General features: G+C 43.4%; 1 protein-coding gene across 2 annotated transcripts; it reads right to left on the reverse strand.

The window, feature by feature from the left end:
* Window positions 1-1,674: 1,674 nt before the first annotated feature.
* LOC136755090 (interleukin-31 receptor subunit alpha) lies at window positions 1,675-15,194 on the reverse strand. 2 transcript variants are annotated; one of them, XM_066711482.1, is made up of 18 exons: window positions 14,756-15,194; window positions 13,333-13,534; window positions 12,819-12,881; window positions 11,459-11,755; window positions 10,862-10,982; window positions 9,852-10,009; window positions 9,589-9,740; window positions 8,955-9,114; window positions 8,329-8,411; window positions 7,739-7,952; window positions 7,158-7,322; window positions 5,866-5,967; window positions 5,621-5,767; window positions 5,332-5,472; window positions 5,076-5,160; window positions 4,760-4,835; window positions 2,598-2,798; window positions 1,675-2,511 (listed from the first exon to the last, which is right to left on the reverse strand). In XM_066711482.1, exons 3-18 carry the CDS (start codon window positions 12,871-12,873, stop codon window positions 2,224-2,226), a joined length of 2,445 nt encoding a protein of 814 aa, XP_066567579.1. In that variant the 5' UTR covers window positions 12,874-12,881; window positions 13,333-13,534; window positions 14,756-15,194; the 3' UTR covers window positions 1,675-2,223. The 2 variants fall into 2 exon arrangements, with proteins under 2 accessions (XP_066567579.1, XP_066567578.1); XM_066711481.1 differs by having other exon boundaries at window positions 13,333-13,539.
* Between the last annotated feature and the right edge of the window lie 638 nt (window positions 15,195-15,832).

Genomic DNA, 15,832 nt, shown 5'->3' on the forward strand with positions numbered 1-15,832 from the left:
ACGAGCGGACCTACCAGGTGACATGGCGAGGTTCTTCGTCCACACCTCAACCTCTCCTCACAGGCGTACCCCAAGGCTCTGTTCTGGGCCCCCTCCTGTTCTCTCTCTACACTTGCTCTCTGGGCCCCCTCATCACATCCCATGGTTTCGTTTACCATTTTTACGCAGATGATGCCCAGATCTTCCTGTCTTTTCCCTCTTCTGACCCTCTCATCCCATCTTGCATCTCTTCCTGTTTGTCTGCTATCTCTGCCTGAATGCACTCACACCACCTCAAGCTCAACCTCGATTCACACACGCTACTCCACTGCTCCGCTCCCTCCACTGGCTCCCGATAGCGGCACATATTCAGTTCAAGACTTTGACCCTCACCTACCGCTGTCTCGACCACACTGCACCAAGTTACCTTCAGACACTCGTCTCTCCATACATCCCCTCCAGACCACTGCGCTCCTCCAGCACCAGAAGACTAACCCTGCCTCCTCTCCACTCTCCTTCCTCCAGAGCCGCTCCTTCTCATCCCTGAACCCTAAGTGGTGGAACGACCTGCCCACTGAAGTCAAATCAGCAGAGTCCCTGACCACCGTCCAGCAATTACTTAAGACACACCTATTCAGCCTGTACCTCTAACTCAGCTGTTATTCCCCTGAGTGGCTCAGCTCTCCTGTAAAATTGCACTTTATATCTAGTTTTCATCGTACAACTTACTTTTACAGTGTTAGTCCTCGTGTTTATATTGATTGTCCCCATGTCCCTTCCCCTGAGCTATTAACTAAGACTTCACATTTTGTCTGCAATTATTAGCTCACAAATCTAGGATGTAGGACTTGTATTAACCGTATATATGCACTTATGTAATTTTGAACTTGTAATTTGTACTATGTTTTGATCTGTAATTGCACTTTTATAATGCTCGTATGTTTTGTAAGTCACCCTGGCTCAGGCCTCCCTATCTGCACAGCTTTTCCAGTTTGCTGGACCTTGTGATTGGAGCATGGCTGCACAAAGGACCCTGCGTGTCCAGAGTGAGATTGAGAGACCGTGACTGAGAACTTTAATCTGAAATGTTATGAACTGTTGATGTTGGCGGACAGGCAGCACAGGGCGCAGTGGGCTTTGTGTGTTTGTTTTTTTGTCATTCACTGCTTTTTTCAGTTTGTTTTATTGCATTTTAATGGTTTTCCTGCGGGGATGGTGATCTACTGGATTGAAGCCAATCTGGGCTCTTCAGCACGCCTGCCTCTATTGGCATCTATTGGCCATATCATTTATTTCTTAGCAGACGCCCTTATCCAGGCTATACTATCAGATCGGGTTGTTAGGCTAAAAGCATAGATTACTTAAGGCACTCATACTGTTGCGGTCTTGATTGGCAGGGTGCCTCAGGGCCTTAATGTGCATTGCAGTGTTTAGTCCTTGTGTTAATTACTTCTAATACTCTGACCTTTTTATTTCCTGATCATTTAACACTTACCTTGGTATTTCAATCTCAGTTTCCATTGTGTCACTGCTATTGTAACTCCAGTGCCAAAGTAAACGGACCCAAGTCTCAAACTGATCTGAAAGTGGTGCTTTCAGTGGTGTAGTTGGCTGCAAACCCAAATTAAATCCCTTAGCCTCTGCTACAAACGTGAAGAGAAAACAGGCCACAAAAATAAAGATCAGGAGCCATGCAACACTTAGAGATACTGATCTTTATTAAGTAAGAGTTTCTCCTCTCAGCTTGATTCTATGTCAAATCTCTCCAGTGGAGGAAAGAAAAGTAAAAGTGAATGAAACATACACAGTTACAATGGGTGGCTTCAATTATTGCGTGCCCATTACAATGGGCGATATCTATATATATGGTATTTTGATAAGAAATGTCAGCAGTGAAATGCCACCAGCAGATAAGCCTGTTGCATATGTTGTAGAGAGAATAAATACATTTTTATCATGCATATCAGTCATTTGGAATTAAATGAGAACTGTATCCATTACATAATCTTTCTGCAAACACAGAAAAGACTCAAGCAGCGAAACACAGCCAAATATTCGACTGATAAGCCCAGGCATGCATCCCCATGCTTTTATGCAAAAGAGACATTTCTTTCCAGGGAATCGACACAAAAGGAAGCATTGTAAATAAATCAGAGTGTCAATACCCACATGTGCCCACACACACGTAGGCATCTTTTACACATTCACAATATATACAACAACCACTCAGAGCAGGGAAATCGATCACAACAATCTTGTACAGTCAGCAGTCTGGGTGAACATGTGAACGGTGACATACGCTGGCCCAGGGATGCTCTGCTGGGGATTCCTCGGCACCTTCTGGTCTGGGCCCGTAGCGGGTTCTTGAGCAGGACCAGAACTGCTATTCGGAGGAGAAGATTCACCGTGTTTGACGTAGGAGCTGGGGATCAGGAGACGCTCCTCAGCACCCTCGGTGTAGGAGGTGCTGTCCGCGCTCTGCTCGTCCGCGCTCTGCTCGTCCGCGCTGAGCACCGGACATCCAGGCTCATTCTGGAAGATAACAAGCGAGAGTGAGGACGGGATCTGACCTGAGAGAGACCCGTGCATTTATCCGAGAGGACCCGTTAGAGGCGTACCAGGGACGTGGCACTGTCGTCTGTGGCAGAAGGCACGTCGGTGGTGGGCTTGCCGCCACTGCTCAGGTCTAGGCCGGGAGGCTGGACCACTGTGTTCTCAAAGCTGCAGCCCAGCTCCGGGCATTTGAGGTTAAGGGGTTCGATAACGTGAAACACCTTCACAATAGTCTCTGGACAATGTCCTAAGTTGTTTAAACTGGCCTGGAAATAAAAATAAAGACTTGGTTATTTATTTCTGATGCCTAAAATACGATTACAATTCCAGAAGGGTTCTGACAGTTCCTCACACAACCCACAACAAATGAAATCCCAAATAATAAATTGAAGGCGTTTATGAATATGGGAACAGGGAGTCTGATTATTGCATACAACCAACAGGACTCCTTCAAACTCAGAAAGGACACCAGGACCAGAGATCATGTTCCAAGTACAGAACAGGCTCTCGGGACTGAGGTGCTTCTGTACTTAAAGGTCTGGAGACCCAGTTTTGTAGCAGGTGCCAACTCTCAGGAACAGCAGGATGAAACTCCGTGATCGTTTTCAACAAGTGTTTTGCTTGATCTTCCTCATGAACACAGATTTAGAAAGGGTCTCCCTGTGATCACAACCCAAACAGCTGCCAGATAAAAGCTTAAATGCCCCAGTGTAGTCGACTCATTTCCTGGAACACTTCGTTTACAGTTAAATACAGAAATGTCCAGAAAAGCGTTGTGGTACAAGAAACGGGAAGATTTCAAAATGGGAAATGAAGTAAGAATTACAGTGAACCACTAACCAGTAAATATTACCATGGAACAAAACAGGATGAGCAAAACATCCATTTTCAAACCCTCGAATGTGCCTTTAAAACTCAATCTAAAATGACTATATTTGGTAAAATTGTTCTGTTTATGTAAATAGTAGCAAACAGTTCACATACAACCTATTTTAGTTTTGAGAGGGGTAAAAACTTAGATTACACCAAGAACAGAAACATGCTTCTCCTTTTGATTTTGACTTCTGTTTAAATGTCAAGACAGATGATATGTGATATTTCCAGCACACATAAGGAAATTGTGTGAACAGCATGTCAGTCTGACGTTCTCCATTTCCCACATATACTCAAATTGTTAAACCTGAGAGATTACTTCCTTATGTTTAAATTGAATATCCCTTGACTATTATGTTTGGGCACATTTAGGACAATGCAGCTTTCACCTATTTCTTCCCGTTCTGTGGAATGGAAGTCAAACCTGTACAAACCTGTCTTATCTCGAGCCAATCAACCGTAATCTTTACAATTTCTCTACGTTTTGTTAATTTATCTTAATATATACAAACAGGTGTCAAATTAAAGGAAAAACCAAGGTGTTGGCTGGCACAGATTCTACGAGTCTCTGGACTGGAGGGATGAACACCATTCTTCCACAAGATATCCCTCATTTGGGGTTTTGATGATGGTGGTGGAGAGCGCTGTCTAACACGTCGGTGCAGAATCTCCCATAGGTGTTCAATTGGACAGAGATCTGGTGACTGTGAAGGCCATAGCATATGAGTCACATCATTTTCATACTCATCACACCATTCAGTGACCCTTGTGTCCTGTGGATGTGCATTGTCATCCTGGAAGAGACCACTCCCATCAGGATAGGAATGTGTCACCATAGGATAAAGGTGATCACTCAGAATAACTCTGTCATGATGTGCAGCGACCCTTCCCTCTAAGGGGACAAGTGGACCCAAACCATGTCAGGAAAATGCCCCCCACAGCATAACAGAGCCTCCGGACCCCCTCACTGTAGGGGTCCAGCAGTCAGGCCTGTCCCGTTCTCTTGGTGTCCCACACATGCACTCGCCCACTTGTCCAGAACACGAGCCAGTTGAGCGTCTGTGTGACTGAAGCTCCTGCTATTCGTGCCCCAATAATGCCCCCTCTTTCACAGTCACTTAGATCCTTTCCTCTCGCCATCTTGATACAAAATCGAGGTCAGCTGGGCTGCTCAGCATTTTTATACATGCACAGAGCATGATGGGATGTTTATTGCTTAATTGAATCATGCAGTACACCTGTTTGGAGGCATCTGCATTCCTTACGTTCCTCCACTCATTTATTCAGTTTTTTCCTTTAAATTTGGCACCCGTATGTAACATACATACATACATACATACATACACGTATATACCTTTGGAGAATGCTGAAACGGCAAGTCAGCAATGCTGCTAGGGATGTTTAATTTAGGGAAGAGGTGCTTTCTTGCCCTGAATTGAAAGAAAACACACACGGTTATGACAGGATGGTTCAACAGACCGAGCACAAAAAAGCAAAGTATAAACTGGTATTTTGGCGACTGCTGTTGTTGACAATATGATGATGATGATGATGATGATGATGATTATGATCAAAAAACATTAAAGCCATTCCCCTGAATACTGAATATAGTTGCTTATAACTTCAATATAAGTAGAACACACAAGCTGAAATGAAGAGGGGGAGCTCACATGATGAAGCAGGAGATCACGATGGAGGCCATGAAGACTATGCCGAGTCCACCACACAGCAACGCCACCTTCATAAACGACGCACCTGCAAAACAGCGATTCAAGCCCGGATGACTGGCTGTTGGCATGTTTTCCGGAACGACATGCAAGACATGACTGGGCTGCACATGCGTGATTGTTGCTGTGGCTATCATTATACAGGAGACGCGCGTCAGCGCTGCACACACGTCACAAACTCAGACCCGAATGCGCTTACCGTACTGGAAGGTGGTGAAGACGGACATGCTGCTGTTCGTCCCGCCCTTGCCGGTGCTGGCCAGTACGTACAGTGTGTATTTGGTGCTGGGCCGAAGCCGAGTCAGGTGGTACTCGAACACACTGGCGTTCACGGTGTCGGCTGAAAGAGGGAGAAGAACGGTTCAGCCAGAGATGTGCAAGTCACACAGATTGAATGTTCACCAGAACCAGGTCCAACTCCAATGTAAAATGGAGCGTGTTATCAAAAATACCCAGCGATGCCAAACTGATGCCAGTCACCAACTCACAGAGCACGAGGCCAGTCTCAGACGCATAGTAGACGGTGTAGTTTCGGATGCACCCTCGCCGTTCCTGCTCCGGGACTGCGGTCCACTTGATGGTCGCTGCATCATCTTGCACATCCAACACCTCGACTTTCTGAATTTGTCCTGGCACTGGGCGGGAGGGGAACAAAAACAAAAACACAAGTTGCTCTTCTGACCACCGACCGGGTCTGGCCTGAATAAAACGTGGTTCTGCACAACATACAAACCTCCTTCCTCCAAGTATGTCTGTAGAGTGACTTCACGTCCTGCCTCGTCTTCATACAGTGGGGTAACAGCAATACTGTAGCACTTAAACGGCTCCAGTTCACCTGTGAACAATAAATAACTACACTGAATGTAGGTTGACGCGTCTACTTATTAAACAAGGGCTCCTGTTTATTCTCCAGGTCAGCCACTTATTTGTTTGCTTTTCCTCCCTGGTAGTCAACATGTCTTTCCCACATTGAAACGTGCACCTGCGTTAAGAGGCTTCAAGGTCTTGCGGCGACCCCCGCACACCCAGAAACGTGCGAGTCTTCTCACTTGCGCCCGCATTACAATACGCTACTCCAAACTCCCGACAGCCGTTTTGAATCATTTAAATGAGAATCTCTCCCCCAAATGTCCAGTCACACTAGTAGGAACTAGAGACGGTTTGGAGCATGATGCCTCGCTCCTGCCCCGTCTCTGACCTCTGAAGGAGAGACGGCGTGTAGGAGCAGAAAAACCACCCAGGATTCAAGTGAATTAATGACTCACAGGAAGATGATTGTTGGCGAAAATGACATTGATCATTTCAATTTGACATTTATTTCATAATAACATTATTTCAAATTAAACATCAATTGGAAGAGGAAGCTGCTGCGTTTGTGCCGTGTGTTTGCTTCTGTTTTGTGTTGTTTAAAAAGGGGTGGGCACTATGATTTACAAGACAGATTTCATATACAGCCAGGGAGATGTAAGCACTGTAAGACTGTTGATGCGTCATTATGTATATATCGTGCATCACTAAAAGCTCAGAGAGTCCAGTCCCTTGGCTGTTTCACCACAGCATGAAATATTAAGACACTTATGTGGAAAAGATCTGCTCCCGTTTGACACAGCCAGTCAACTCGACATCATCTTGAGTTAAGGCTTTAATTAAACTCTTAACACGTTCAAGTGTACAAACTCTCCACTCTATTCTGAAAAAGAGGGAAGTGTTTTTTGGCAGAGAACAAGAAGGTGCTTTTAGGAACCACAAAGCTCAACCTTTCGTCTCCATCCTTTACTGTACCCAACATTATTACACAATAGCCACAGCTAATGGTCAACATGACTTAACTCCAGCAGGGTTCATGACATACGGTTTGTTATGTTGTTTTGATTGATTATTTTTCATTTGTCCACAACTGTTCTGTGCAAGTGAAGACTCATTAAAACTGACTTTCCACATACAAAACCACAAGAGCTCAAATAAAGGCCCTGTGACACAGTGAGGCACTCTGGTTTTAATGTAAAAGAAAAGAAAACTACTCACCAGTCAAGGAAAAACTGGTGCTGTTAGTTGCGTGCCAGTCGTACGTCTCCCCATCTGTAGACCAGTCGATGACGTACTTCTGCACTGGGATGTGTGAGTTATTCCAGCTGATACGGATCTGATTATAGTGGGGAGATGCTTGTGCTCCTGCCACCGACGGGAGCTCTGAAACAAAGAGCGAATCACACTTCACACGCCTAGAACCACCACGTCACTGTGCCGGGACGGCGTTGTGTTTCTGTAACGGCAAGGTCATGTGGCTCCTCATGGGGCTGTGCAATGGGGCCCCACCAACATCTCCTACAACTCATTGAAAGCAGTATCTCTTTTTTAATAAACAGTAAATTACACAGCAATTGCACATCACAGAAAATCTATTTACCTTCATTGAATAAGAATAATAAAAATAACAAATAATATATTTTACTGACAGTTCAGGATGACTCGGGCACAGTTGCTCACAATACAAAATGCATAATAACAACAACAACAACAACAACAACAATAATAATAATAATAATAATAATAATAATAATAATAATAATAATAATATTATAGGCATATAGAAATCAAAGCATTACCTGCGCCTACAGCTGGAATAGTGAGTGTGTCCCCAGGCGACGTGTCGTTGCTCGTGTAAGCGATTATACTTATTCTATGTGCCTCCTTGCCGAGAACCGTCCAGGTCCTCCACTCAGAGAGATTGAAGAATAGGGTTTGGGGGTGGCCGTCCCCGGGTGTGATGGTCATTTGGTAACCCTGTAAGGCACTGCAGGCGTCCGGGGGCTGCATTCCCTGTACACGGGGGAGCAAGTTTCAAGCGACATCACGTGCCCATCCGGCCCACCAATCACCAAACACCCAAACACACTGAGACCCACACTGTCTTTCCTGATGTTACACTGATGTAACTATTGCCATGTTTTCTGCTCTGACCTGAACTACTCCCTAATATTTGAATAACAGCATGCCCTGCATTTCATAATTTCTCGGAGTACATTTTACTCTTAATATGACTGGAGTTGGCGACTGTATGTTCTTACTTAAACTGTACCAAGTCTGCTTGAGCCACCCAGTGTCTGCTGAAAACTACAGAAAGAAATCAGAATAATTGTGGAACAATCTTCCACAGAGACACAGTGGATGTTTCCATCTTTGAACAAGTAATTACCTTCCACATGAGCAACACTTTTCTGTTCCCCTTCGCATCCGGAGCCTCCATTTTCCTCCAAAGGTCAAGCTTTACGAGTCGCACTGGAAATAATGAAAAACAAAAATACACCATCCTGACAAAAGCACGCTGGACAACAGCATCACGAGACATCGGAGACAGAATCATTAGAACATGGGTTCCCAGCCCTGATCCTGTAAGAGACCCTACCCTGCAGGTTTTATTTCCAAACGAGCGGTCAATTAATTAATTGAACCCTTAATTGAAGTAACAATCTGCTTATATTTGACTTTTTAAATTGTGCAATAAGAGTTGGTTCTTCAATAAGTTTTTTATACAATTCTATACTTAACTTAAAACTCCTACTGTTGAAAATCATTAAAAGGCTCTGATTCAGGAAATTATTAGTTCAATTAAGTGTTCAATTAAATAATTGAGAGCTCGGTTAGAACAAATGCCAGCAAGGTAGGGGCTCCTCCAAGGAGCAGGACTGGGAACCCCTGCTATATAACACCCCCCACCCCCCTCAGCCTTCCCTCCCCTGTGTGTCCTGCAGTCGGACGAATCTGCACACAATGGTCAGAGATGTCCTTACTGTCCTCTGTCTAAGAGAATCGGGACCCTACCGTCCAGAAGAGAGAGGACAGTCCTGCGCTCGCTCCATTCGCTCCAGTGCGTCCCATCCTCTAAAGCGCAGCGCACTGACACCGTGTAGTTCAAACAGGGTTTCACATGTTCGATATCACACACAGTCTCTGGTTGCGTTTTATAGCAGAGATAGCGAGCCTAAGAGTAAAAACAAAATATAGGGGGGGGGGGAGTCATCAAAACATCTCTGTAATACAGCGACTGAAAAAGCATTACATATTGGTGTAGAAGAGAGTGTTGTTAAAATAAATACGTAAATTCATAGCAAAACCAGATTAGACTCCCAATATGCAGTATAAAAAGCTTTCAGGCAAGAGATGGTAGAGTCGAGAACATTATCTGGGTGTGGCGCCGTCTCACTGAGGCTCTGCGGCAGGCTCTCTCTACATTAGGGGGAATTTGTGATTGCTTTGCATTGAGCGGATTCAGAAATCGGTGGGGAATTTAACAAACTGTGCTAAAGCTATGAATTGCACCCACAACAACCCGGGCGGCGCCGAGCCAATGGTGCGGCACCACCGAGCGCTCATGATCACAATCGGCTAATGACACGAGCTGGACCGAAGAGTAATGTTAACCAGCAATTTCAGAACTCCGGGCCACGAACCCTACCGTTGTGTTGGATGTACTTTCAAGGCTCTCCACTTCACACTTCAGAGGCAGATGTTTGAAATGTTTTGGTTTCCGAGGCCTACGCCACGTCACCCTCAAGACATTGTTCCTCATCGGCTCAACTACAACGTACTCGGGCGGGTTGATCTTCACTGGGAGAGAGAGAGAGACGTAGAAGTTATTAACCACACAGTGAACGTTTCTCTTACATTTACTCAACACTTATGAGGACAGAAACATACCCATCTGTTCATAGCGCTCACCTGTTGTTAAGAGGTCGAAGCCCACGGAGTCCGACATCACCGTGCCCAGCACATTCTCCGCCCTCACAGATATTTTTTGGTACCAGATAATATACACATTTTCATTGTCAAAAGTGCATTCATTGGTTATAGCGGTGCAATTATCCGTTTCACCATCTCTGCGGGGCGGAGGCGGGGGAGAGCAGATGAGAAAAGGTGAATCAATTTCCCCTCAAACAATTAAAAAGCCCTCATAGTAACTTGTCATCCATCCACTGCACAGAACAGCTAGATAGCAGGACAGCTGCAGGACAGATCTGGCAATTTCTTTACATACCATCCCAATGTTTACTGACACGCATGCACAGGAGACAAGCCCCCGAATGCACTGCAGCCGTCGGGAACACCTGGTCGTGCATCGGAGTCTCACTTTATTGGGATTCAAAATAATCCTAAAAAAATATAAACAACCTCTGTGCCAAGGAGGTAAATATTGAATTAGGTATCCTAGTAACAGGAAGAAGCGATCCATGAGGCCGTCCAACACAAGAGGTGTGAAAACCGAAATCTGACAAGATCATCACTGTGATAACTTGTCTGCTTGGCACCAGCTGTGAGTAATCCTGTCACTGATTATAGTGTACTGGGGAAGGAAATCATTCTGTTTAATAAAACAAATTAATCAGGATTATTTTTGTGGCTACAAACTGATATAAATGTTGTACTCTTGAGCAAGGGACTGTACCCAGAATGCTCCAGCAAAAACCCAGCTGGATAAATGTTTTTTTTGTATGTGAAAATAATGTGACATATTGTAACAATTGCAAGCTGCCCTGGGTAAGGGTGTCTACTATGAAATGTAATTATAATAATAGCAAGACTACAGTAAATCCTGCCCCAAAATGTTTTTTTTAATAATATAATTGTTCTACAGCTTGACAAGAGCGACCTTTCAAGAATGCTTTCATGTTTTCAACTGAAACTGCTTTACACAAAAACGTGAAGTAGAAAAGGGTTGCTGAAATGCTTACACTTCTCTGAAAACCGTGTAACTCGTGTCAGGAAGGGTATCTTTTCCAGGGTCCCAGTAGCAGGTAAAACTCTCCAAAAAAATTGTAATGCAGTAAATATTTGAGGGTTTTTCTGGTAGCACTGTTGAAAGATGGTAACAATTAAAAGCAAATGCAAATCAGAAGTGAATATCATCTTCTGTTCATCTTCTCATTTACAGACAGCATGCACAAAGACTCGGCATTCACAGTGGGAATTAAACTCACTGTTATGAGCTTTTTAGCGTCGCAGCTTTCCCTTGTCGAAAACTGAACAGAGAAATCAAACCCTAACCGCACTAGGATACTTGTAGCACAGGCCTACACTTCCACCAGAGCAACAGAGGAGGATGATGGGAAAACTTGAGCCCCCGTTTTAATCTCTTGCAGTGTTTAGCCCAATTCTGATTATTTTTTAATTATTTGGTTATTGTAGGAGCAGGGAGTGTGTTTTTTTTTCTCGTTATCCTGACTACAGTATGTCTAGGACCAATTTACCATCAAAAGTTTGAAGGCTTCTACAAAAACGAGATGTGTAGATGTTACTCTAACTCTAAACAGATATACCTCAGTACTTACATCCTGCTTTGATGTCAGTCCCTCCCAGAATGAGGTCTCTCCCATCCAGCTTTACTTTAAACGTCACGGTCCAGGTCCCGGACACATTACGAATCAGGACGGAATAGACAGTGGAACTGAAATTATACAGATCCCTCGGGATCTCCTCGTCGTTCAGCTCCCAATACAGATGACTCCAATCATGGAGAGAAATGTTCTGGCACTGACTATCCTGTGAGGGGCTGAAGAAGATCTGGATATCCGAACCCAGTTTAACGACTGGATCGATCGGGAAAACACTGCAGTCTTCACCTTGGCCTATCGACAGAATAAAACACAGGACTGAACGTTTGGAAGTATTGGATATAACACAACAGTTATTTGTTTATTGTTTTTCTGGTACTTGCATAAGAACATGAGAACATAAGAAAGTGTCCAATCGAGAGGAGCCCACTCGCCCCATCGTGCTCGTCTGGTGTCCATTAATAACTAAGTGATCAAGGATCCTATCCAGTCTGTTTTTGAATGTTCCCAAATTGTCTCTTCAGCCACATCGCTGGGGAGTTTGTTCAGATTGTGACTCTCTGTGTGAAGAAGTGTCTCCTGTTTTCTGTCTTGAATGCCTTGAAGCCCAATTTCCATTTGTGTCCCCGGGTGCGTGTGTCCCTGCTGATCTGGAAAAGCTCCTCTGGTTTGATGTGGTCGATGCCTTTCATGATTTTGAAGACTTGGATCAAGTCCCCACGTAGTCTCCTCTGTTCCAGGGTGAAAAGGTTCAGGTCCTCAGTCTCTCAGTAGGACGTTCCCTTCAGACCTGGAATAAGTCTGGTTGCTCTCCTCTGAACTGCCTCTAGAGCAGCTTTCATATTACAGAAGAGCAAGTCCTTTTTGGATTAAAACTAAAAGTTATTAGTTCAATTAAGGTCCAATTAAGTAATTGAGAGCTCGGTTGGAACAAAAAACAGCAGAGTAGGGGCTCCTCCCGGACCATGGTTGGGGACCACTGCAAATATCTTTCAGAAACAATCTGAGCTTCGGGACCCCCCAGCAAAGTCTGGGATCAGCCTAGCGACTGGGTTTCCTGGTTCAGTAAAACAGCTGGATTCTCTAATCCTTTGAAAAGACAGATCCACCCACTTTCAGAACCGTGAACAATTCTGTCTGACGGGCAAAGGAGGGTCATCTAATCAGCAGTTCAAGCCAACATTTACATTCAGCGTCCAACAGAGAATATAAGCCTTGCCCGTCACTTGCCACCACAAAGCAGACCTAACCAAACCTGCAGAATCAAGCCGCACCACTGTGATACCGATAGGGTATTTGTGTTAGGAATAATAATTTTAAAAAAGTATAATTAGAAATATTAAACACACTGGCTTACCTTTACCCACAGCCAGGAACGCCAAAAACACCAATAGGATCCGGGCAGATGACATCTCTCACACTAGAGATTGAAAAAAGTACATCAAAGTACAAATAAAGTACATCATTTTGCATCTATTAGCGGGGGACAAGATTGAAAACAAGATCAATCAATAAAGTTAACATCTCAAAAGCCATTAAGAAATTGTGCTCGACTGCGAGATCTGCTAATTCCAGACAAATCGTTTTTCAATTTACTGAACAAAACAGAATTATATTATGTATAAATGGGAGATCACTTTAGCTTTTACTGCGTCAGCCAACTCTCATCCGGATCAGACTGTCCATGGGGGTTATTCATTGAATACCCTTTTCGAGACAGAAATCAAACCTTTCAGGCACCATGATTCCTTGAAACGTGCACAACACACACAATAATGAAACAACACGGTGCTGTCACATGCCATTTGACCCCACTGGGAGAGCTGCGGGAGACGGACACGGGTGTCGGTGCTGGACTACAGGAGTCTCACCCTGTAGCTGTAGCTGCGTCTGCTCGGAGAAATGCCTGCAGCTCATATGATGCACAAGCCGGGCTGAAGAGGGGATGAACGTGTGGGAGAATGAGTGATTGTGAGCCGCTGAGTTCAGCTGGGCTGCAGACACACACACCGAGGTGTCCAGAGTCATGAATCGCACACACACATTCTCCAGGGCGTTGAGCAATCCAAAAAGCTATTCTGGGAAAGGGAAAAAGCCTGGTTTCATTTCTTTATTCGAATGCAATGGGGTCAGTAAAGACACTCAGATAGTAAAACGTCAGTTTGCACTTGGGGACTGATTCTGAGGATGACTCGACCTGATAGAGTCAGCTGTTAAAAATCCTCGATCGATAATGAAACCATTTCTGCCTAAAATTACTTGGGATTGAAAACAAATCTTTGTAATTATTTAAAGCTCATAGTAAGAAATGATCTCAATTTTACAGTAAACACTACATATGTATATATATTTATACACACACAAACATGTTTTTACACATTTCATGACAAAAAGGTATATATACAGACATATATAAAACATTGTATATCCCTGTGGTGTTTAACTATGTGTTGAAAGTGTTAAAGACCAGAAAGGCACATTTTTAACACATTAACGGATCACATGAAATATTTTGTTTTTCAGAACAATCTCAGTACAGGAGTTTATAAAGTTCAACAGGCATGTATACACATGCCTCCGATGATGGGTCTGGAAAGGGGATGTTTATGTGGTTGCAGGGCTGGTGTGCGTGTGTGCGTGTGTGTGTGTTTGATTGCTGCAGACCCAGTGTTGTGCCTTAAAATGCTATTCTGATAAATCTGGGTTTCCAATGCATTTAAAAACCTGGGTTTATTGCCTTCATGCATTAGGTTCAAAAGACACCAAAATGTAATTTACAGACGGAAATATAATTGATCAAGTCTTAAGTTGTGCAAATCATATATAGATAGGTTTTTCTGGGTGAAGATTGTTAGTAGGATACATATGTTCATCTCTTTGTTCATCAGATATTCTCAAGTAGTCTGATAAAAGATATACATCCTGACATTGGAATCAAGATGTGGGACTATACAATCTGAATACAACACAAGCTTGATTTAAAGCATAGTACCTTCCAACTAGTACCATCACATCTCTGGAAATTGATTAAACCTGAATTAAGTCAGTTTTGACCACAAGACACATTCATCTGTGTGTTAGGTTAGCAGGAAGCCTGTCAATGTTTCTATTACAGAAATACAAAGTACAGTTTGCGGTGAAATTAAATAGGCTACTCATTATGGATCATCTTAACCTTATTAAAAAGCGGTGATAACACAAGTAACAAAATAAATTATTAATATTGCTCTGATATGTAAATATTTGCTAATTTATGTTCATCATCCCTGTACTTATAAATCAAACAAAACTTACCTTCTTGTGCAACAGTTGCAATATTACTGATTTAAGATCAAATGCACAATATTACCCACATTGGATGACCAATATTGTGCATAACTATATTTCAAATTCCTCCCTCCTCAGCTTTTCAATTCCTTAAGGAGAAAAAAAACCCGACGATTTCAGTTCAGTGTTTCCCGGTAAAACGGATTTATTTCCCAATCATGGATTTATAAACCAAAAAGGCCGAAACCCTTGGAGACGCTGGGCTGCTGGGCTGTTGGACAGGCTGTTGGACAGGCTGTTGGACATGCTGTCTGGCTGTCCACACTGCGCGTCAGCAGGCAGAGAAACCGAAAGCAGTCTGAGAAACGGTGTTGTCCCAGGAGGAAGTGTCGACACCCCGCGGCGGGCAGCGCGTTTCCACACCCCGCTGGTGTGTTCATTAATTACCGTTAATTGGAGTCATCTGTCACGTTCACCGCAGTGCATGAAACGGCACCGCCAGGTGTCAATCACACATACAAGGGTGAATATAGATACATTGAATCTCAATTAAAACATCTGAAGTTATTCTTTTGCATTTTAAGACGGTGAAAAAATATCCAATCGAAATATATAGATGCGCAAACTCACATATTCGTCTTAGAAACACATCCGAAATGTTATAGCCATACTTGGTTTAGTGTACCTTCTTATACACTATACACAACGTATCTGGAACTTTATACAATTATTACAAATGCATCCGTTTAAAGTGTAATTGAAATATGTAAACTTACAAGTAGACATTTGTTCTTTTCCAGAATCTATTCGATATCTTTATAATACTGTCTTTTCAACTACTAAAAATCATAAGGAGGTACCGTTATGCCACTGCAATTAATGAACACAAACTGCAATGACTGCGTTACACGGTTTCTGCTCAGGGCGGCGGCAGCCTGAACGCTCTGGGGGGCATTTTGGAAACTCAAATCATATTCTTTAATATTTTACTTCCCTATAAAGACATTAAACAATGGAAATATCTCATAATACAATATTATAAACTATGCTACGCATTACTACAGCATTTTCCGATTATAAATGAATGTTATTATCATCAGGGCA

Source organism: Amia ocellicauda, chromosome 8 (assembly GCF_036373705.1).
Source record: "Amia ocellicauda isolate fAmiCal2 chromosome 8, fAmiCal2.hap1, whole genome shotgun sequence".
Lineage (NCBI taxonomy): Eukaryota > Metazoa > Chordata > Actinopteri > Amiiformes > Amiidae > Amia > Amia ocellicauda.